We start from the raw sequence: 22582 nt of genomic DNA, 5'->3' as shown, positions 1-22582 counted from the left end.
AGACTTAAGGGGACCCATGTATGAATGGTCGCCCCCTTAAACCATTTCCCAATGTTTGAAGCACCTAAAATGAGCTTGCTAGTGCACTCAAGTTTTATTAAAACTTCATCAATTATCGGGACGGTACCGTTTTTCGACCTTTGTTCCGTCTTTTTATCGATTTGTAAATTTTTTATTTTTTTTTAATAAATTGTTTCCGAATGATCATTTTTGAACATTTTTTTGACAAAAGGTGGTCCCATTTTTCACAACAAAAAATGTCCTTTTGAACCATGTGATATATTCGAAAACCCATGCATTAAAAATATGTTTGAATGTCTTTCAAAATTTCTCAAAACAGTGGAAAATTTTTACTACACTGCACAACATTATAAATGGATTTCATTAAAGTCCATTCCAGAATGATCAGAGATTGAAAATAGCATTAGTATACAACATCCTGTTCAGACAGTAGAAAATATTTTGTTTTATGGGTGGACGATGATGAAATAAATTATAATTTACGAAATAAAAAAGTGGTTAGAAACTCCGTGTCAGTTGCAAATCGTTGGAAGTAAATATTTTCAGAAATTGCGAACGAATTTCGCGAGTGTAAGGAAAAAACGTGAAAAGCGATTGTGAAATATACTGATCACATTTTGTGTCTGCCTGGCAATTTTTTTTTTCGAAAAACAATAAGTGGACGGAAAAGTCGGAAGATCAAACAGAACTTTGATCAGAAATATTGTAATGGAATTTATGATAAAATAGCCAATAACCATAATCTCCTTCGCCAAGTCTCTCCATCATCTAAATATTCCATCACTGTAGAGACCAAATTTTCGCTTGTTTAGTTTTATTCTAGGTTTTATTCACTCAATTTTTTTTAATGTATTGGGTGCAGTGTCTTAGAATATCAACAAATATTCACGGGTAACGAATATGATTTTATTTCAGTGTAAATGACTTTTTTTCAGCTTGAAACACACTTCCCTCATTATATTGATGACAATAACAAACGAGTTCATTTTGTTCATATCGCTGATGCATGAACAATTTTGCTATAATGAATGAATGCGGCATTGAGTGGGATTCATAACTTCGCTGTTGTTTATACTTCAAATATCAGAAGCAACAAATTGATACTCATCACATTCGAAATGATATTCGTTCTGGCAGTGAATTATACAAACACGGCATCCGGCAGCTGCAAAGCAGCACGGGCTCATAAAACATTTGGATAGAGACAAGCAAAAAACCGCGAACGATCCCTAAACGCTGTATTTATTGTATTGCAAGCAGCAATACAATAAAAGTTCAAACTAAATAAAAACCATCCGCACACAGCAGCCTCAGGTTAAAAGTAAACAACAGCTGATATTCATTTAGCTAAAATGAGATTCAATTCTGACGTCTCGAATTATCAATATGAAAATGACACTGGGTGAAAAAATAATCTTCAAAACATATTGAAGAACAAAAGTTCATTTGTTCATATTCACTGGTTGTCTGGATCTGTCATCTTGGTTTTCGTTTGGAGTATATAGGTTTTCGATGCAACTTAGCCCGAAAATCTATGCATTTGAGCTTAGCGATGACGATTTTTTTCCAACACTGATTGGGTGTGCAACCTAATTCGTTCCGTTTTGACAAAATGGCTTATGGTGCTATGGATATTCGACGGCCACAGCTCATTTTTGCTAAATCGTGAAGTGTCGACCTCTGTCAACCAAATATTTTTAACAAGTTTTTGAGTTTTGCAAGTTCAATATCTACTGTGTTGAAAATGTCATGTTTCGTTGCAAATAAGCACCATTGGATTCATTCTTGGCTTCAAAAGTTGAACGCGAATGTAGTGGCTAGTGATGACCAATACTTCTAATAATATATTAATTCATTCTATTTTCCAAACAAACTTTTTTCCATGCAAAATTTTGTTTCGTAACTAGGTTGCAGTTGTATTTTTTTGATGGTCTTAATGGTCAATCAAGAAGGTTTTACGACTGGCTATGAGTACTTGGGTCACTCTGACTGAATAAAAACATATTATTCAGAGACTTTGTCCACTATGAATGAACTATGATGTGTTAAAATCTAATCATTTATTCAGTACAGTTTCTTCCACTAAACCTATGAAAAAAAAACAAACCGGTTTTATGGCTTGAAACAGTATTTTATTTTCCAAAAATAATCGATTAGCATGTGTTTCAAGCACAATTCTGATTTTCTAAAAAAATATGTTTCAGCATCAAACAGGTTAGCGAGATTTTGAAAACTGCAGTCAATGAAGGACCACGGTTGAAAGCATATACATTGTGTTTTAATACGAGTTACTTTCCCGTGTTCACTGAAGGCCAGAGGGAAGAATCTTCTGATGCGGAGAAATCCAATATTCGCTCTTTAATCGCTATGGTCGTAAGCACTTGGTCCAATCTGAGTGTATATTATTATCAGTTCTTGCTGATTAGTCAAAATAAATTTATGACATAAACCTGACTGTTTGCAACATAAGTGCGATCTGATTAAAGGAGAACTGTTACTATTAATTCATTTTTTCATATTTTGTTACTTAGTCCAGTCTGACTGAACACCGACCATATATAATTCGATTATATACAATTTTGAACTTGATTATAAACAGTTTTTTGACGTAAAATTACGTCTTTCATTAAGGGTGCCAAATCAGAAAATAGGTCACGTTTTTATGAAATAAAGTTAACGTTAATAACTATTTTTGCCGTGAACGGATTTTGGCGATTTACATACTAGACGAATTCCGTAAAATTTGTTTAATATGTTATACATTAGAATCCCCTGGTTTGTAGATGGTTAAAATTCATGAAAACTTTAACGTTTCCATTTTCCCATACATTTGTTCTGTCCATTTGTGTGCTTTCCCGAACAGAGCTGTCAATAACGAGCAACTTTTCGACGACCAACGGAGGGGAAATCGTAGGATTTAATATCTCCGTGAACAAAGGAAAAGTAGAAGAATTAAGGGGACTACTTGCTTAGAGTATAAACAGTGGATCTCGGTGAGGCAAACTTTCATTCGCTTCGATCTAAGAATGGACCCCACCAGTGGTAACCCAACTTGGATATCGTCGTGTGGTTTTTTCAGTTCGTTTTTCGCGTTTTTCATATCATGTGTTTTTCTTTCCGCGTCATAAATTAGACGCTTCTCGTAATGTGTGATGACCAAGAAGAAGAGGAAGGCAGGCTCGAGCCCTGCAAAAAACGAACGCATTGTCAGGGCAATAAAATTTCGAGGCAAGCGTCATCTAATGATGCACGCGATGTTGGTGCAGTGAATAGCGCTCGCACTGAACCGAACCTTCGCGAGTGTGACACCGCACCGAACAACAGCGAAGTAGGCGATTTCGGCGCGTCGGTCGAAAATGTAAACGCCGTTACCCAGGCAGCAACCAAAATCAAGCTCCCCCCGCTGGTAGTGAAGGCGGTCGCTCTTGACAAACTCATCAGCGAATTCGCATCGATGGGTGTTATAACAGAGTACAAGCTGTGTGGCATAATTCAGTCTTTTTCCAAGCAGTTAACATTGTTTGTTTTCCGTCATCATAAGGGCTTCGTTGGTGCGTTGGTTATTATTACAAAAAGAGTTTATTTCGCTTGTTTAGTCACCAAGAAAGTAAATGTCGTTCTGGAATTTTGTATGTGATTAGGTTTCACTAGCCAGTAACAAAACTTCCTCCACTTAGGGTGACAGCTGCGCTTCTCTCTAGCATGAGAAGGTAACGCAACTCTTTTTCGAGGCCAGTAATATTAACAGAAGCGTTTCTTTTGAGAATAGCGCAAAATGATGAGAAGTGTTTATATTCCTAGTAGTTTCAAGCCACCAATGTATGGCTCTGTATGCATGCTATGGCGAACGTTTGTTTGGCGCTTGGTTTATGTTGTACGAACGATGCCTAGAGGTGCGATTCCTTTGAGGCAATACTTAATAACATGTAGCATGATATTTAATACTTGCAAGTGTTGTCATTGTTGTTGTTTCCATGCGGTGCCAAAGATATATTGATGTAGTTATGTAATGTGGAATAATGGTGTGGTGTATATAATCGACTGTAGCCGAGTCTATGTCATTTGCGAAAAAGGCCACCGGAATAGCGTTCGAGGTAAATTTTCAATGCATTGACATGAAATAAATTGCGACGTACGATCAGCTAGTGTATTGTTTTGCGAGGGCAAGAATGAATCATCAATCAATTATCGTCAACAGATTCTACAATGAAAAAACCACTTCAGAGATTAGTCTACTAAACAGTTGTTTCTAAAATTTCACAGCATTATAGAATAATATCCCAAGGTATAAACAAGCGACTTATATAAAATAACAGCGTAGTTCTACGTCAACAATACGGTCGTATCTTGGACAGTGATGGTAAAAAATCACATTCAACGATCAATGAATAAGTATATCCCTCTAGTCGGATGTTTTTAAATCACCCCCAGCAGGCGATGCTCTTTTATCCTTCATATGTACACAGAGAGAATACTTGGAACGGTGAGCTACCAAGATCTCAAAAAAGCAATATGAAAGAGGAATCCCCACTGTATGCACTCTCGAAGCATTACTTCTACTACTCAAGGTTTATCGTGAGTGCAAGCCACAAACGATTAATCCCATCCCATAGAGCGGATGATGAGTTTTTGATCGGAAAGTGTACAAGAGACGATCAACTGAAATCTTACGACACTCTTCGAGGGATTTTTAATTCTCTATTGCACTGACCGCAGTGAGTGGGGTGTCGATTTTATTTTGCTGTCGTCTCCCGCCCGATAAACAGCAGACGGGTAATGGATGCAATTGATTAATTTTATTACCAGCAGATTTGGGCGAATCTCATCCCGCCCAAAATCGTTTTTTAGATTCCAATAATTCTGAACATTCACATTTCTCTTCAAATATTTTTTCTAATAGTAATTCAATTAGTGTTTTCACGAAACACTTTTCGAATTCAATGGAATTTAAGATCCTTTTTTTTGTAGATAAAACGGATCACATACTTGATTCATTCAATTCTGTATGGTTACGTTTTTCGTTGCAAATAAATGTAATGAATTAGTATGGACATATGTTATTCATATATCGTGGACTTCCGACATATGTGGCAGTAGATTTATTGAACGACCAATGTTTTTTTCGTATCCCTTCAAACTTGTTGCATTTCTTGAGTGTACATACTGCTTTGTCCGCAGATTTGTTTGGTTGAATCTGGTTAATTTCAGGTATTCAATCTCCATATTGTCGAATAAATACTGATGGAACAATCGGTATCGCAGTAAATGATTATCAACATCCTACCTAATCATCTAACGGTATGCTAAGAATTTAAGCGAACTGACGGCATTGGAATATATGCTTTGTGAGGACCACACAATTATTATTAGAGCGGATAAACGTCCGACTGGAAGTCATGAACATCAATTTAATGTTCCCAAGATAAATTTATCCTTTGAAGGTCGTTAACCTTCCTAAAGATGATCAGATGGAATATATTCCAATGTTCTGACCTGACTTGACAAGCTCCCATTGCAGCCGGGTTTGCATCAAGTGGAATAAGGAGAACAAAATCGACTTCATTGAAAAAACTTAACCAAACCAATCCACCAAATTGTTCGAATGTTCGAGAGATATTGGACAATATAGAAGGTAAATTGAAGAAATGTGACAGCACCATCAAACATACAATTCGAATGCACCACTTTTCCAAGAAGATGGCAAAATCACACGAAAAGTTCGAAAATTCATTCGAACAGATGACGAATAATTTTCATGTTTTTTAACCTTAGAGTTGATATACCTACAAAATAACATCCTTCCCTTTTTTGTATGTTATTTCTAGGCTGAGAAATGTCTTAATTTATGCGACCAAATTCTAACTGAAACAGGTTTTAACTGTAAAACATCGTTCGGCCATTCACGGCCTATTTCGGCGCCCCTTCGCCCCTCTGTATTGGCTCCATGCATCTGTTTTGCATTGCATGGAGAGGCGCTCAGGTATGCGTAGTGAATAATCAAAAGGGTATTGATGTAATGTGGTGTTGGGTGTTTCAATTTTGCGAAAATCAGAGAGAGATTATTGGTTTTAATAATGTACAGACAGAAGCAACTACTCATGATGGATGTTTTTTCCTCAATTGAAAAATGAAATATAATAATTGGGAAATATAATTGTAGGAAAAAATGCTATTCAAAGTTCCTGGATTGTACATGTACAATTTTACACTTACACTTGTGCTAAATTTTACACAATACTTGATTGGTATTTGATATGAAATTTCACAAAGCAACCAACATTAAAATTGGAAATTCAAATTTTATTTGCTAGATCATATCACTCACCTTATTGCAAATATATGCCCCTGACTTGCATATATTTGCAATACCGATTTCCTCCGGGCACCTTGGTTTTGATGTCTCTGCTAGGGAACACATTTCGGTGGGAACAAAAGCTCCCCATACTTTCATGTATTTGCAATGTCGATTCCCTCCAGGCAGCTTGTTTTCGAAGTCTCTGTTAGGGAACACATTTCGGTGGGAACAAAAGCTCCCCATACTTTCATGTATTTGCAATGCCGATTTCCCCCAGGCAGCTTAGTTTTGATATCTTTGTTAGGGAATCGCCGCATGTGTCGTCAATTTTGACCAATCAGAAGTGGGTATTTCCGTTAGTACAGGGGTTGAGATTTTTCAATTGTTCGATAGTTAGTTTCATGACATATATTATTTTATTCAACATAAAAAATTGTTATGGAGTGCCGAAATCGATTGACGCAAAAAAAATCATCAATCCATCATGAAATGACTCAGCAATATGCGTTTGAAATTGGACAATTTTCACGATGTACTCGAATTTTGATTTTCAATTTGTACCCCAATATGTTCTCGAAAGACGTAATCCTACGTCAAAATAAAGAGCCGACCATTTGAATGTATGTTGTTCATAATGTAGTGTGTTCTTTAAGTGAAGTCATTCAGCCATTTTTCTAGCGGCGGCCAAATTGGATTTTTCAAGATCATGGAATACGCCATTTTATAATGACAGCAAATATAAAGGTGTGTTACAAATATCAGATCAACCAGTCAACAGGAACGAAGTCAAATTTCTATTAATCTGATCTGATAGAGAGTAAATTGCTCCACGGATATGGATGAATTATTGACGTTTGTTTTGCAACAAAGCAAGCTGCCACATTTGCATAGAACGATTGAATTTGAGTCGAATGGATTCAAGAATGCAAAAGCCGATTTCGACGGAATCGTGAAATTCGATCGAGTTTCAAACCAATCGGATACCGGAATATGAGTTCGATACTATTACCACAAGCATGGTTCATGACCCCTGCGGTGATCTGGAACATTTATCGTACTGCACGATAGATGAAATATGTACGAAGCGTATTCCTGAAGATTTCACTATCATCGGCGTAGGCGGATATCCAATATATCACCGAATAAATACTGATAATGGCGGACAATCATTCACAAATATCAACAACGCATAAATCGACAATGAAAATCTTTGTGTAGGACCATATTCGTCTCAACTGAGCAAAACAATCAATGCTCATATTAATGTTGAGTTGTGCAGATCGGTGAAGAGCGATTAATACATTTGCAAGTCCGTGAATAAAGTAAGCAGTATGACTGTGTCTCAATTTTAGAATATCGATGTGAATACTCATCGACTGAATGACAACGACGAAATAATGCGGTTCCAAATAGGCCGGTACATCAGCTCCATAGAAGTTGTCTGGCGTATCATTGGTTTCCCAATTCATGAACCAGACGAACAGTTATCAATTTGACGTGGAAAGTGAAGAACAGAACCTTTAACGATGGATTCCAGTGAGAGCCTTCTTGTTGCGAACGTATTCAGCATTTTTAATGGTTTGAGTTACCTGAATTGAGTTAATCTAATTTGTTTGTTTGGTCTGTGCAAAAGATAAGTGTAATTATGTTTTCCTAAAACGATAAATTTTCTAGTTGGCGTTAGGGAAACGCTTCGCGATCTACACAAAATGGGAAATTAAAATCTCTATCTCCAATGCTATTACAAATTGAAAATTTTATAATTATATTGCAACCGGTTGTTGGGGGTTGTCCAAATCGATTGGAGCAAATATTTCGTAAATGCATCAACTGAACAAAAAGCACTTAAAATTGGATAATCTTCGTGACGCGGCCTACATTTAGTTTATCTGTTTGTACCCTCAATATGTTCTCGAAAGACTACATCACACTACATATGAGTGTCAAGAAGAGAATTTAAATGCTATATGGATGAAACAGGTGAGGTAGGAGAAAACATTATAGACCTATAAAACCAAACAAAATCCAAATTAAATCAGATTCATTCCAATACTACAAACGAGGAGAAATAAAACAGAGAATCATATTTCGAAATTGTAATACAGTGGCTTTGCTTCCATTCAAAATGATGTGCAGATGAATCCATTTCAAGTGTTAATTATTCATCAGCTTGTTAATTGTGACACAAACATTTTTTTTTGCTCCGGATATTATCCATTTTTGTTCAATAATGCATCAACTGAACCGTTTTGGTCTGAAGCAAAACTCATCTATTATTTATGACACGAATGAACTTTCGAAACTGCTCTGAATATGAGACATGATGGAGTGCTCGTTGTCTGTAATATTTTAATTTTCATGCTTGCAGACTGTTTCGGGTTTTCCTCTCATATCACAACGGATCAAAATCACTTCTCACGACGAGACAGACGAAAAGCATTTTGCATCATTTTTTTTGTCTTCTCTTTTCCGAGGGATCTAAAAATACTATTCATTCTCGACTTAAGCTTCGCTCTAAAGAAAAGATAATCTCCCACCACCAAACAGAGAAAATCCCATTTCATAGAAAGGATTTGCAATCCTTAAGCGCAACAGCTTCAAGCAGGGGAATGGAAAAGCTTTTAGTTTTCAAGATTTCTCACAGCGGCCGTGGTTTTTATTTCCGTTTCTTCGCTATCTTTCAGCCCCGAATAAGAAAAAAAAGTGCTCTCGAGTAGCGCGCGTCGGGAGTCAAAGCTAGCGGAACCCCGCACAACACCCACAACAGGATGGAGGCGGATGATGCCGCTTTCGATGGGATTCTCGAGAAGGTTGGCAGCGATGGCAGGTTCCAGCGTCGGTTCAACCTTATCTTCAACGTGGGAGCAGTTATGTTTGCCTCGATGTCCTACATGAGCATCATCCTGGTGCTGAACAAACCCCAACACAACTGTCACGTTCCCGGGATGGAGCGGTACAACATTACCGATGCGGACCAGTGGAGGAATCTAACGTTGCCAAGGTGAGTGTCAATTAACGGATCTGTTGCGAGGTAGTGTACAACTCCTGAACGAACTTAAATCATCCGGGCACAATATTTGATTCGCTCGGTATTGAAAAAATACAGCAATTTGTTTCATAGCCCGGAATTACCCATGACTACATTTCGACAATCTTTTGAAATGTATGTATTGCTACTAGGAATAGCACCTAGGAGTCCTATTTATAAATAGTGATGACGTGTTTTCTATTTGTAGGGGAAGTGGGGGTATACGGACTTGTGTTACATTATTAAGTCACATTGCTGTAGCTTGTAACAAATATCACACGCAACACATTAACGCTCTCTCATACAACATGATATCCCGGTTGCGGAAGAGTTTCGCTGGCGGAAGTAGCACAACCGAACATGGTGGCGAAGTAATATTGATGATCGCTAAACTGATCACCAATACATGAGCCACCGAAAGCCAATCCACGGATCGCCATACGAATAGCGACTTCGTTTTTAAAACTGAGTTAGTGCCACACTGACTCTGTAATAAAAAAAGGTTTTCAGTTTAACGAATGCGGTGGTTTGTTGGTGTGCGTTATATAGTCTGATTTGTTTATATTTGCGACGACAAATGTACAGTGTCGACGTCTGGTGGCGATATTAGTGTTTGGGAGGTAAATTATTCTCTAACAGATCAGAAGGGCCAAGTGCAGTGTACAAATATAAAAGTTTGAATGAAAATTTTTACTTCATATTGTTTGATTACCTAACACATGTAGTCCTGTCACTCACTTAACCATTTGTCGGTGCATTTCCTGTTTGTTCCACAAATAATTACATACTATTATAATATAAAATCATCATTAGACACAGTTTTCGTTCAATATGTTTCTGCGATATCGATAAAAAACCTCTTATTTCATCACACAAATAAATATTCGATACGTTGAAGTAAATTTTCATTCATAATTTTGATTTTGATAGCATGTTTATTCCACCTTATTATTTTCGCCTCCCAATGAAAGCACACGAAGTCTACGCGAATAAACTCTTCAAAATCAGAATCCGAATTGGATTACGATTCCAATAATACAAAAGCAAAAGCAGCAGGCTTTCCATTTTCATAGTGTTTATTTTTAGACTTCCCTAAACAATACTCGGAACTTGACAGTTCAGTATAGTTGTATTGGTGAACCCGAGTGCCAACCCGTGAAACATCTCAGTGCGAAACTAACAGCTGTAGGGGCGAACCTAGTGCGACACTAGGTTGAAACTGAGTGAATAAAAAACGTTTTGACAGCAGTTAGTGTGGCAATGAGGTTGAAACTAAACAAAAAATTGTAAGGGGTTGTATCTAGGACACGACCGCATATTTTCGACGTAGAACTACGCAATTATATTATGCAATCCACTTGTTTACCACTTCGAATATTAAAGGGTGTGTCACATCAAATTGCATCACGGAAAAAACGCTGTAGAAATTTAATTTTTAGGAATTATATCATCAGCTTTCGCTTATAATCAGATAAGAGTGTATAGATCACGTTGGCCATGCTTCACTGTCAATTTTTCGTAAATTTGGAAAAATGTCGTCGAACGAAAAAGAGCGTCGTGAATTAATCTTGTGCACTCATTTCGAGAATCCGGAGTTGTCACATCGGGACATCGGTAAGATGCTGGGAATCGTCCAATCCACGGTCAGCAGAGTACTAAAACGATACTTCGAGAACCTAATCATCGACCGGAAGGTGAAGAACGGCAAAAATGGATGCTCCGTCAGTGAAAAAGATCACAAGCGCGTAGTTAAGCAGTTTAGACGTGATCCGAGAAGTTCGGTCCGGGATGTCGCCAATAAGCTGAATTTGTCAAGTTCATTCGTCCAGCGGACCAAGCAGCGGGAGGGCCTGCGTACATACAAGGTTCAGAAGGCTCCTAACCGCGACGAGAGGCAAAACATGGTGGGGAAGACGCGAGCCCGGAAGTTGTACACCGAAATGCTGACGAAGCCGCATTGCCTGGTAATGGACGACGAAACCTACGTCAAAGCGGACTTTCGTCAGCTGCCGGGCCTGTTGTTCTTCTCCGCAGAAGACAAATTCAGCGTTCCGGAGGAGATTCGCAAGCAGAAACTATCCAAGTTTGCCCAAAAGTACATGGTGTGGCAAGCGATCTGCTCTTGCGGAAAGCGGAGCGCCCCCTTCGTGATGACCGGCACGGTAAACGGGCAGGTTTACCTTAAGGAGTGCCTACAGAAGCGCTTACTACCACTATTGCACGAGGGCCCGACCATCTTCTGGCCGGATCTCGCTTCGTGCCACTATTCAAAGGACGTGTTGGAGTGGTACGAAGCCAACGGGGTCACCTTCGTGCCAAAGGAAATGAACCCGCTCAACGCGCCGGAGCTTCGCCCAATAGAGAAATATTGGGCGATTATGAAGCAGGCCCTCCGGAAGAACCCAAAAGTTGTCAAATCGGAGGCGGACTTCAAGAGAAAATGGATTTCTGTTCAAAAAAAACAACAACCTGACGTTGTACAGAACCTTATGGACGGGGTAAAGAGGAAGGTGCGAGCATACGGGCTTGGGCTCGAAATATGAATAAAAAGAAAATGCCAAAAGTTGTTTAATAGTTTTTATTTTACTGTCTAAAATTTTCAAAAGGATCGGTCTACTGGGCGAATTTCTACAGCGTTTTTTCCGTGATGCAATTTGATGTGACACACCCTTTATTTTAGAATGTATTGAAATTTTTGTAATACATTATGTTCTTCGCTACAAATAAATTTGATGAACGTCCTTTTACGTTTGATATGATGCCCAGGACTACCAAACTATGTGAACGGGAAAATTGTCAAACGATCATTGTAAAGTTCCCTCTGAAATTATAGCACATCTCATGTTTACGTAGTCTTCGAACCGCGAAAGTTGATTCACCTCTAGAATTTGAAATGACGATTTTCCCAGGCTTCTCAGTTTAAAAGTACGTTTTAGACAAACATATTCCGGTCTGCACAACGACAAGCGAGTACAAGGGTACTCAACACTAAAAAATATCCCCGACTTGCATGTATTTGCAAAGCGGGTTCCCCCAGGCACATTGATTTTGAAGTCTGTGTTAGGAAACACAGTTCGGTGGGAGCAAAAATACCCCCGACATGCATGTATATTTGCAAAGCGAATTTCCATAGCTTCAACAGAAGAGCTACATTGATTTTGAAATCTGTATTGGGGAAAAATTGTACCGCGAACAAGCACGGTTGAGTGCTTTTTTCTTTGCACAGTAGCGGGTGTTTTTCTTTTTCCGCGGTGTTTGACTACGGAGGTGGCCGGTTGGGCTTTGTGTGGTGCGGCCTGTACACCCAAAATTGATTTTTAGCTCATGTTTTGTCATCCCGACGAACTTTTGAAACAAAACACAACTTTCAACTCGCTAGCAATACATACCGCAGTCTTAACGCAACTCTCTACAAATCATACGTACTTCGTGTCCAGACGAACTTGCGCAGGAATCCAAGAAATTTCGGGAAGTTTGTAAACTCCAAGCGGAAAACTGCAGATATCCCGTCTAAGGTGTTCTTGGGAGATCGAGAGTCGTCCTCTGTTCCTGAAACGTGTGATTTGTTCCCAAACACTTTGCTTCAGTGTTTGTAGCCGATGCAGCCACCCCGTCCGAAGCCGAATGTGCTGCAGCTAATGTTCCGGAGGCTTTAATAGACTTGCGGTCATTCGCTGTTACTACACAGATAATTGAGAGAAGCGTAAAAAAGTTGAAACGGTCAACAATTTCTGGCCCAGATGGCATTCCAGCGATAGTTTTCTGTCGCTGTGCTTCAGCTTTGGCTTTGCCACTCTCCCGTATCTACACAGCTTCGCTGGATCAAGGTATCTTCCCAGATGTGTGGAAGCACTCCTATATGTTTCCCGTCTTCAAAAAAGGAGATAAGTGCAACGTGATCAACTATCGTGGGATAACCAGCCTTTCTGCTGCATCTAAGCTATTTGAGATAATCGTGTACGATGTTGTCTTCTTCGAAGTGAAGAGCTATATCTCACCAATACAACATGGTTTTTTGCCAGGGCGCTCGGTAGGTACAAATCTTCTAGAGTTCTCATCGTTTTGTGTCAACCGCCTTGAAGAACGAGCTCAAGATGATGCTATTTATACCGACATAAAAGCCGCTTTCGACCGAATTGACCACCGCATCCTGTTGAGTAAACTATCTCGTCTTGGTGCTTCTGAAGGATTCATCTACTGGCTGAGGTCATACCTTTCTGGAAGGACGCTCCGTGTTAAGCTCCAGTCTCACACTTCATATCCGTTTGCTGTTTGTTCGGGAGTTCCACAAGTCAGCAATCTAGGGCCACTGCTGTTCGCGATATTTTACAACGACGTGTCGCTTATTCTCGCATCCGGCGGTGTATCGATCTACGCAGACGATTTGAAGATCTATCTGGCTATCAAAACTCTCGAGGATTGCCTTCGGTTGCAGAGCTTGCTTGACCAGTTCGTATGCTGGGGCCGGTTGAACAAACTTACCATCAGCATTACTAAGTGTGTGATCATGAGTTTTTATCGTAAAAGACAGCCAATTATATTTGAGTACATGATTGATGATATCATCTTGGAGAGAGTAAGTCAGGTCAACGACTTGGGTGTAGCGCTCGACTCTAAACTCACCTCCGACACACACCGCTCTGCGCTGATCACTAAAGCTAATCGTCAGCTTGGGTTCATTTCAAGAATGTCACTCTGCTGTTCTCTTGTAAGGCCAATTCTTGAAACCACATCGGTAGTTTGAACCCTTACCAACACATGTGGAGCTTCAGGATTGAACGAATTCAGAAACGCTTCATCCGTAGAGCGCTCAGGCATTTATCTTGGCGTGATCTACGGAATCTGCCGCCATATATAGCTAGATGTCGATTAATGAATCTGGATACACTTGAACGTCGTAGGCGTATTCAACAGGCCACTTTCGTTACCAAACTAATTTGTGGTGAATTAGATGCACATAACTTGTTAGAGATGGTTAACTTTCGCGCTCCCAGCCGAATCCTACGGTCCTCGTATTTGCTGCAACCGTTCCCGCATCGTTCAACGTTTGGTCATCATGAACCGATAACGGGAATGATAAGGACATTTTCATTAGTAAAACATCTTTTTGATTTCGAAGAACCGTCACAACGCTTCAGAAACAGGATCGAGAATTATAATGTGCTTCATGTATTGATGTGTTTTGAATTAGTTATAAGTATTTTATTTCATTAAGACGATGTTGTCAGATAAATTTAAATTCAAACAAATAAACAAATAAACAAATCATTAGCCTTGTGGATAGCGTGGTCGTGTAAAATAGCTTTGCATTACAGCCGGCTTTGGTTCGATACCCATTGACGTCGTATGGACTTTTTATTTTGGCACAATCCCAAATGAAATGAGAAAAGAAAACAGAAAGAGATGTCTGCACGCATACATACAAACCATTTTTAAGCTTATAAACAGCTCATTTTTTGCGCATTTGACTCTCCAGCACACTAAATGGCATAATTTCTGCCAAAGATGACATGTTTTCTGCCAAGGCTGCCAAGGGGTGTAGGAAAATCATAAGCGGATACGGCTGTCTGGCGATGCCGACCGAATTTCCGCCATTGTTGCGGGTTGCTGAATTGCTGCTGTTCTGTCGTGGTGCGGGAGTGAAGAAATTGATAAGTGGATACGGCTATGAGGTGAGGCCGACCGGATTTCCGCCATTGCTGCTAAATTGTGGCTGTTCGGTAGAGGCGCGGGCTGTGTATTGTAAAAACGTGGTGATGAACGTAAGACCACTTTCGTATCGGTCAGAAGTGCGGTGCGTGGGAGTCTGCGCGCTTATTTAGATTGCGTTACAGTTCGTGCCAAAAGTCGCTACAGAGTGCGCGAACTCGTTGGCGTGATTAAACTCGCTGGCGTGAGCCGATCGCGCTGTGACAGTCGCGCGTTGTAAATAATTCCACGTGCTCGCGGTGCACGGGCCCTCACATCATTCATCACAAGAGGCGGCTTCCGGTTGGCAGAAAGAATCGGCGACGCTGAGGAACAAAGGGCGCTGACGCCACGTATGGCGTTTCAAGGCGAGTGAGCATGCTGAATGTGTGTGTGCGTGTGTGTTTCATCTAGTGTGTGCATGCGACAAGCTACGAATACAACATTTAAACAGCGTTACACGCATGATGGCGGCGCTGAGCCTCGCATTTCCATGCGAATGATGAGAGAGCGAGACGAAACGATAACGCAAAATAAAGCATATTATTTGTCTCGTAACATATGTTAAGAAGTACGTGTGTCATTTTGTCCTTTTTGGAAACTCAAGTTTCCCAAAACTCAAATGTCCATGTTTGTCCACGGTGAGGGGGATGGGGAAATTGACTTGATATAGAGAAGTTAATTTTCATTCGTAATTATAATTTCAAAAAGTTGGTCATTTTGCCCGAAAATCAATTATTATCTTTGGCGCTCCCAAACTAGTAAACGAAGCTCAATGCCGTCAACGCGGATAAGGTGGCCCGGAAAATTCATGCCGCCACTTGATTGTCATCAGAATCGAGACGTTCTCGATACACGACAGGTGAATTAACATATTTACTATAGATATAAAAAAGACGGGTGGGTAATGTCGGGGACATAACCGGAGTGACGTAGGACTATACAAAGGGGACAGCTTTTGTTAAATATATATTTTAAATATATTGTTTTATTTTCTTCTCCTACGTGAATACCTACCTATCTACCTGAAAAATGGATTAGTTTACTGTTTACTCTTTATGAATATGTTGATGGTTCTGAAAAGAACCTTTGGTGTTGTGTTTTGACGTAGGACTACGTCTTTCATTTCTATACCGGGGTGTAAAATCAAAGTTTCGAAAACGAAAGCGTTACGCCGGAGACCGAGATTTTGAGCGTTAATAGCTCCTAAACAACTGAACGAAATGGTATGATAAACACTTCATTCGAAAGATAAAATGTCTACGCGTTCTATACTTGTTACTTTTTGATCCAAAAACTTGTTTCAATAGTCTTAAAATTGCTTTCAAAATCATCAAATCACCAAATCACCAATCGGTATATAAGCGAGCGCCGCTCGGAAATCCACTCAGTTCTAATTGAACAGCGATTGGAGCATGTTGTCGTTGTTGTGGTGAAGCTCTTCGTTTATCATGAAAGCGCTGATGAACGGTGTCACCAAGAGCCTGTTTGTGCACCTTAGGCTAGAAATGAATCCATCAGGAGGAGAGTGATGCCACAAACGGTTCCCCGGGAAGATCTCGAAGCAGCCGCTACACACACACACACATACACGCGTGGAATTGTTTCCGTTTGGATGCCATTCAGCATCGAAAAAGATCCGGAAAATAATCTGCCAGTTCCTCTGGGAATTTAAAAATACATTCATGTGAAAGAGTTTATTTGAATGTTTTCTATCCATGTAACACTGTCACCAAATATGTTTCAATCAAGTGCTATTAACAGATGGTTATCGAGTTAGCATAAACCACTGGTGGGCTTCCAGTATCGAGGAAAATGTGGAAATATCCAATCATTACTGAAAATAATCTGCCAGTTCCTCTGGGAATTTGAAAATTACATTCATGTGAAAGAGTTTATTTTGATGTTTTCTATCCATGTAACACTGTGACCAAATACATTTGGTTTTGTGATTTTTCAATCAATCGCAATTAACAGGATAGATTCTGAAGATTATTTTTCCCCATCAGTAGGATATTTCCGTATCCAATATTGCGCCCGCAATCGATTCTTGCGCTGTCGCCGAAAGTTCCGAGCCCAGAGAGTTCATTCCCCTCTAGTTTGCCTTCCAAATTGCCATCGTAAACCACACCTTCTCTCGATTCAATCACACACAAAAAGCATACTTAAGCGATATTCTGGTGGTGAGACACATTCATTTTTCGTGAGGACATCGACAAGACAACATCGTTGCCTAACGTGCTGGAGGAGGTGGACGGCGAATGATCGACACATACACGCGCAGAATTCTTTCCGTTTGGATGCCATTCAGCATCGAGAAAGTTCCGGAAAGATCTAATCATTGCTGGGAAATAATCAGCCAGTTCCTCTGGGAATTTAAAAATACATTCATTTGAAAGAGTTTATTTGAATGTTTTCTATTCATGTAACACTGTGACCAAATATTTTTCAATCAAGTACTATTAACAGGTGGTTATCGAGTTAGTATTAACCACTGGTGGGCTTCCAGTATCGAGGAAAATGTGGAAATATCTAATCGTTACTGAAAATAATCTGCCAGTTCCTCTGGGAATTTAAAAATACATTCATGTGAAAAAGTTTATTTGAATGTTTTCTATCCATAAAATATCCATATAATACATTTGGGTTTGTGATTTGTCAATCAAGTACAGTTAGCAGGTTAGCTTCTGAAGATTATTCTTCAGAACAAGGTTTTTCGTATCCTATATTGGATGCATAAAACCTTGTGCCTCCAACGTAACGCTCTCGTTTTCGAAGTCTCCCAAATATTCATTTATTCATTCATTCAGAATGGATTTAGATTCAACTTCAAACAAATGATCTCTAAATCAACGATAGTCCTACGTCACCCTTGCGGTTATACCATAGATATAACCCACTTCCTGTTTTTGTTATCACTCGATATTCCCATCTTGTTCGGTTAAACCTTTCTGTTTAGCTATTGCGTTTGCCACTCGCCACAGCTTTCACAGTTGGAAAATTTCTTCCCATCCAGCTTGTGACATATTTTACAGTAAATTACATTCAACGGCACGTCGCATTACCACCACTCAGTATCGGATTGAAGGTAATTTTAACCTGTAATTGAACATTTGCGATAACAGCGGTACAGTGTCGATTTTCAATGTGGGGTCATAATTTGGACCCCGAACTCTATGTTTACAAAAATGTCCAACTAAATATGTCACATTACAGGTCCGTCCAATTAGCTAAATGTCGAGATAAGTGTAAATTACTGTACTTTCAATCTAGAAGCAATTTAAGAATTGATGAAAATCAATAAGCTCAGAACAACTGCCAAATTCACATACTCATCATATCCTGACAAACAAATTATGAAAAAATCAATTTGTGTTTTATTATTATTTTGGATAATGTTTTAGAAAACATTGAACTGTATTTTCTAAACTCTTTTTTGGAAGGTTTAATTGCCCTGAAAAGCGCCTTGATTAATGGAATGGTTCCAATTTAGAAAACTTAGTACTCGTGGTTTTGAAAAAAACCATTTCGAACGCCCTCGATGCCGCCTTGTTCTGGATTTGCCACCAAAGCAGTTTGTATAAAGAACAAACTTTTTTCTTCTGCTACCTGATGCCGTTTTGCGATTGCGTTTGCCACTCGTCACTCGCTGCAACTGCCTGTTGTTGTCTTGATGTCCACCGAACCGAATGTGTTCTGTTCCGAATGCGGGTTTTCTTATCGTCGCGAGCAGCTTTGCCAGCTAACTCGATCACTTCGGCGGCCGAAACTATATAACGCCGGCTAGGTGGACTGGTGCACTGGTACTAACGCGCTCGGCCTAGCTACCCTTGCGGGGAACTCCAGACCAACACGGTTCGAGCGGGATTTTGCCTTTCCCTTCACTTTTCCTCCTTTACCATGTCCAGACATGGCTGCTTGGGTTGGTTTGTTGATTTGTTGTGATGCGAACCGATGTGGTGTACGGTTTGAATGAGAATGATCGTTACGGAAGGAAGGAAGGTATTGTATTATAGAGACTTTCAACTTTTGCAGTTCATTCGTCTCTAGCCTTGAGAAAGGCCCTTTGAAAACTCTACTCTGTTCTACTCCAGCGCTACCACCTCCGCCCTCTTGCCTTGAGAAAGGCACTCGATCTCTCGCCGTCCAGCTCGTCCAGTAACGATGTTGTCCAGTCGGTGTCCACACAAAGAATGGATCGTTACGGCAGCGGAGCGGGGATTTTTAAGCTGACTGGCTGGCTCGAGAATTACGCATGTGTGAGACTGCGACCAATGTTTCGTTCATTTTTTTTCTTTTTCCTTTCCAATCGTGCTTCATTATATTTCGCTGCTGCTCTGAATGCCCGTTTTGGTCGGTACGATTTGAGAAGCACAAAATGGACCAATCAAAAATGGGCACATAGTGCATTTTGACAATGCTTGATATTTCAAAATTATTCAGTTATTTATCTCAAGAAAAATGAAATGTTGTTCATTATGATAGATGCGTGGATATATTTTCTATCAATTGATGCAAAAACCTTTGCGATCTATTGAGAAATGCTCGAGTTATAAGCGTTCCAAATCTTGCATTTTTTCCTACTTGTTCAGTGCCTAGATTTCCATTTCACCCCCTATATCTTCCGGTTAGACGTAGTCCTACGTCAAAATGGGTGGATTATATCTAGGATATAACCGCAAGGTTGACGTGGGACTACCGTTGTCTTAGTAAGAATTTGTATTGTATTTATTAAATTATCGATTGAATGAAACAATTTTCGAATTCATTTTGAGTTCAATATATTTGCTTTGTAAGTAAACAGTTTGAACAGTTGTCATGTAAGACCAATTCATGCATTGTGATAGATTATGTTCTTCGTTACAAGTAAATTTGATGACCGTCCTTATGTTTGATATGATGCCTAGGATTACCAAAATATGTGAACGGAAGAGTTGTCTAACGATCATTGTATTTTACATCCTCCATGTTTACATAGTTTTCGAACCGCGAAAGTTCATTCATCTCTAAAATTACGATATTCCCAGCCTTCTCTAGTTTAGAAGTACGTTTTAGGGAAACATATTCCGAGCGAGTACAAAAATACCCCCGACTTGCATGTATTTGCAAAGCGCATTCCTCCGACACATTGATTTTGAAGTCCATGTTAGGGAAACACAGCTCGGTGGGAACAAAAATAGTCCCGACTTGCATGTATTTGTAAAGCGGATTCCTCCCCAGGTACATTGATTTTGAAGTCTGTGTTGGGAAAACCGTAAATCGGGCCACTCAAAACGAGGCAGTTAGGGCGTTTAGATAACGTTTGACATTTTACAATCATTCAATTGTCTTTTATTCAATTATCTCATGAAAAATAACCTTTTATTAATTGTGATAGATGCGTAGAAATATTTCGTATCAATTGAACATCTTTCCGATCTATTAAGAAATTTCCGAGTTATAGACATTCGAAATCTTGCATTTTTTCCTGCATGTTCTGTGTTTAGGTTTTCATTTCAACCCCATATACTCAGGCTAGACGTAGTCCCACGTCAAAACTACCATCCCTGAGCATTTGGTGAAGTTTGGTTAAATAAATCGCAGATCTTCATCTGAAACAGGCTCTATAAGTTTTTGTTGTAATTCGTGAAGGGTGATGAAAAGTCAAATAATTTAGAACAATTTGGAACGATAGAATTTTGAGACAATCGATCACCACCCGAAGATAGTCATGCAGTGTGGTGGAATCGGAAAGGAATATTGTGTTATGAGCTTCTATCAAGCAACCAGTCGTTAAATTTGTGTCCGAGTCCAATAATTCGGAAAAATGCCATAATACTACAGCAACGAAAATAAAGCTTATTTTAGGACGTTTTCGATGTGACCACCCCTTTTTCGATAACGCGTTTTGAACGGTGAACAAAATTCTTCATGCACAACTCTAACATTACGACTTCGATGCTGTTGAAAATCAGAGTTATTTCTTCTTTAAGTTCCTCAAAATTTTGTGGCTTATTAACATAGCAACGGTCCTTCACGTACCCCCAGAGGAAGTGATCGACGACGAAAAATGTTGAATTTCTTACCATAAGAGGATAAAGCTTCATTATAGCTTCGATTGCTCGAGTAGTACGATTTCAGTAAAAACAGGAAGTGGATTATATCTGTGGTATAACCGCAAGGGTGACGTAGGACTATCGTAGATTTAGTGATCATTTGTTTTTAGTTGCATCTGAATCAATTGAATAAATGAATATTTGAGGGACTTCGAAAACGAGAGCGTTACGTTGAAGGCACAATATTCAGCAAAAGAAGCAATCAAACGAAAGTTGTATAATACATACTACATTGCTTGTATTTTAATGTGATTTGTATTCCATTTCCAATAGACAAAATATCTGTTGCATCAAATCAGTCTACATAATTTTTGCGTTTGCTCATCCTTTCTCACAACACCCATTTCTCGTTTGTGAAATTGTTGAGTAAACATCGTTTGCCAGATTCATTACACCTCTAATAAATTGCCGAAAGACGTGGTCTTGCGTTGATCGCACTTGATTGAGAATGAAATGGTTAGAAAACATTAAAATAAAAACTTTCGCTTGAATGTTTTTTTCAATTCCCAGGGGACCTGGCAGATTATTTTTCAGCAACGATAACATCTTTCCGGAATCTTCTCGACGCTGGATGGCAACCAAACGAAAAGAGTTACGCGCGTGTATGTGTGTGTGTGGAGGCTGCTCCGATGTCTCCGATGTTTTTCGATGCTGATACTCTCTTGGTCGCCTGTTCTGCTCCTTCTGATGGATCGGCTTTTCTGCGCTCCCCCACAGTTCCAAACAAATTGAATGCGTTTTAGGTCAGGTCAGGCCAGGTAATAGGTAACTAGAGGCGAATGTACTCTCTGAGTTTGAAACTTTCAGCGACTGAGCAATAATCGATTGAAAATTATATGATTTTCGCGATGCGAAACATTTTCCGTTGCGCGCGCATCCAATATTGGATACGAAAATATCGTACTGATGGAGACGAATAATCTTCAGAAGCTTTCCTGCTAATTGCACTTGACGATAACGATAACATCTTTCCAGATTCTCCTCGATACTCGAAGCCCACTAGTGGTTAATGCTAACTCGATAACCACCTGTTCATTGCACTTGATTGAAAAATCAAAACCAAATGTATTTGGTTGCAGTGTTATATGGATAGAAGACATTACAATAAACTCTTTCGCATGAATGTATTTTTCAATTCCAAGGGGAACTGGTAGATTATTTTTCAGCACCGATGACATCTTTTGGAATCTTCTCGATGATGGATGGTAACCAAACCAAAATAGTTCAGCGCGTGTATGTGTGTGTGTGGCTGCTCCGATGTCTCAAGCGGAACCGTTTGTGGCATCACTCTCCTCCTGGTGGATTCCCTTCTGGCCTAAGGTGCACAAACAGGCTCTTGGTGACACCGTTCATCAGCGCTTTCATGACGAAGTTAGCTTCATCACAACAGCGACAACATGCTCCAATCGTTGTTCAATTATAACTGAGTAGATTTCCGAGCGGCACTCGCTTATA

At 39.5% G+C, this 22582-nt stretch overlaps 1 protein-coding gene across 1 annotated transcript in view; it reads left to right on the top strand.

Moving 5' to 3' along the window:
- Window positions 1–22582, top strand: part of LOC129778362 (beta-alanine transporter-like) — a 40975-nt gene that overhangs the window by 435 nt on the left and 17958 nt on the right. The window contains exon 2 of the mRNA XM_055785233.1: window positions 9001–9317. Within this exon, the coding sequence (XP_055641208.1) occupies window positions 9085–9317 (233 nt within the window). The 5' untranslated portion in view covers window positions 9001–9084. The remainder of the gene's footprint in view (window positions 1–9000; window positions 9318–22582) is intronic.

The sequence above is a fragment of the Toxorhynchites rutilus genome, chromosome 1 (assembly GCF_029784135.1).
Source record: "Toxorhynchites rutilus septentrionalis strain SRP chromosome 1, ASM2978413v1, whole genome shotgun sequence".
Lineage (NCBI taxonomy): Eukaryota > Metazoa > Arthropoda > Insecta > Diptera > Culicidae > Toxorhynchites > Toxorhynchites rutilus.
This window is presented reverse-complemented; position numbering and strand designations above follow the sequence as displayed.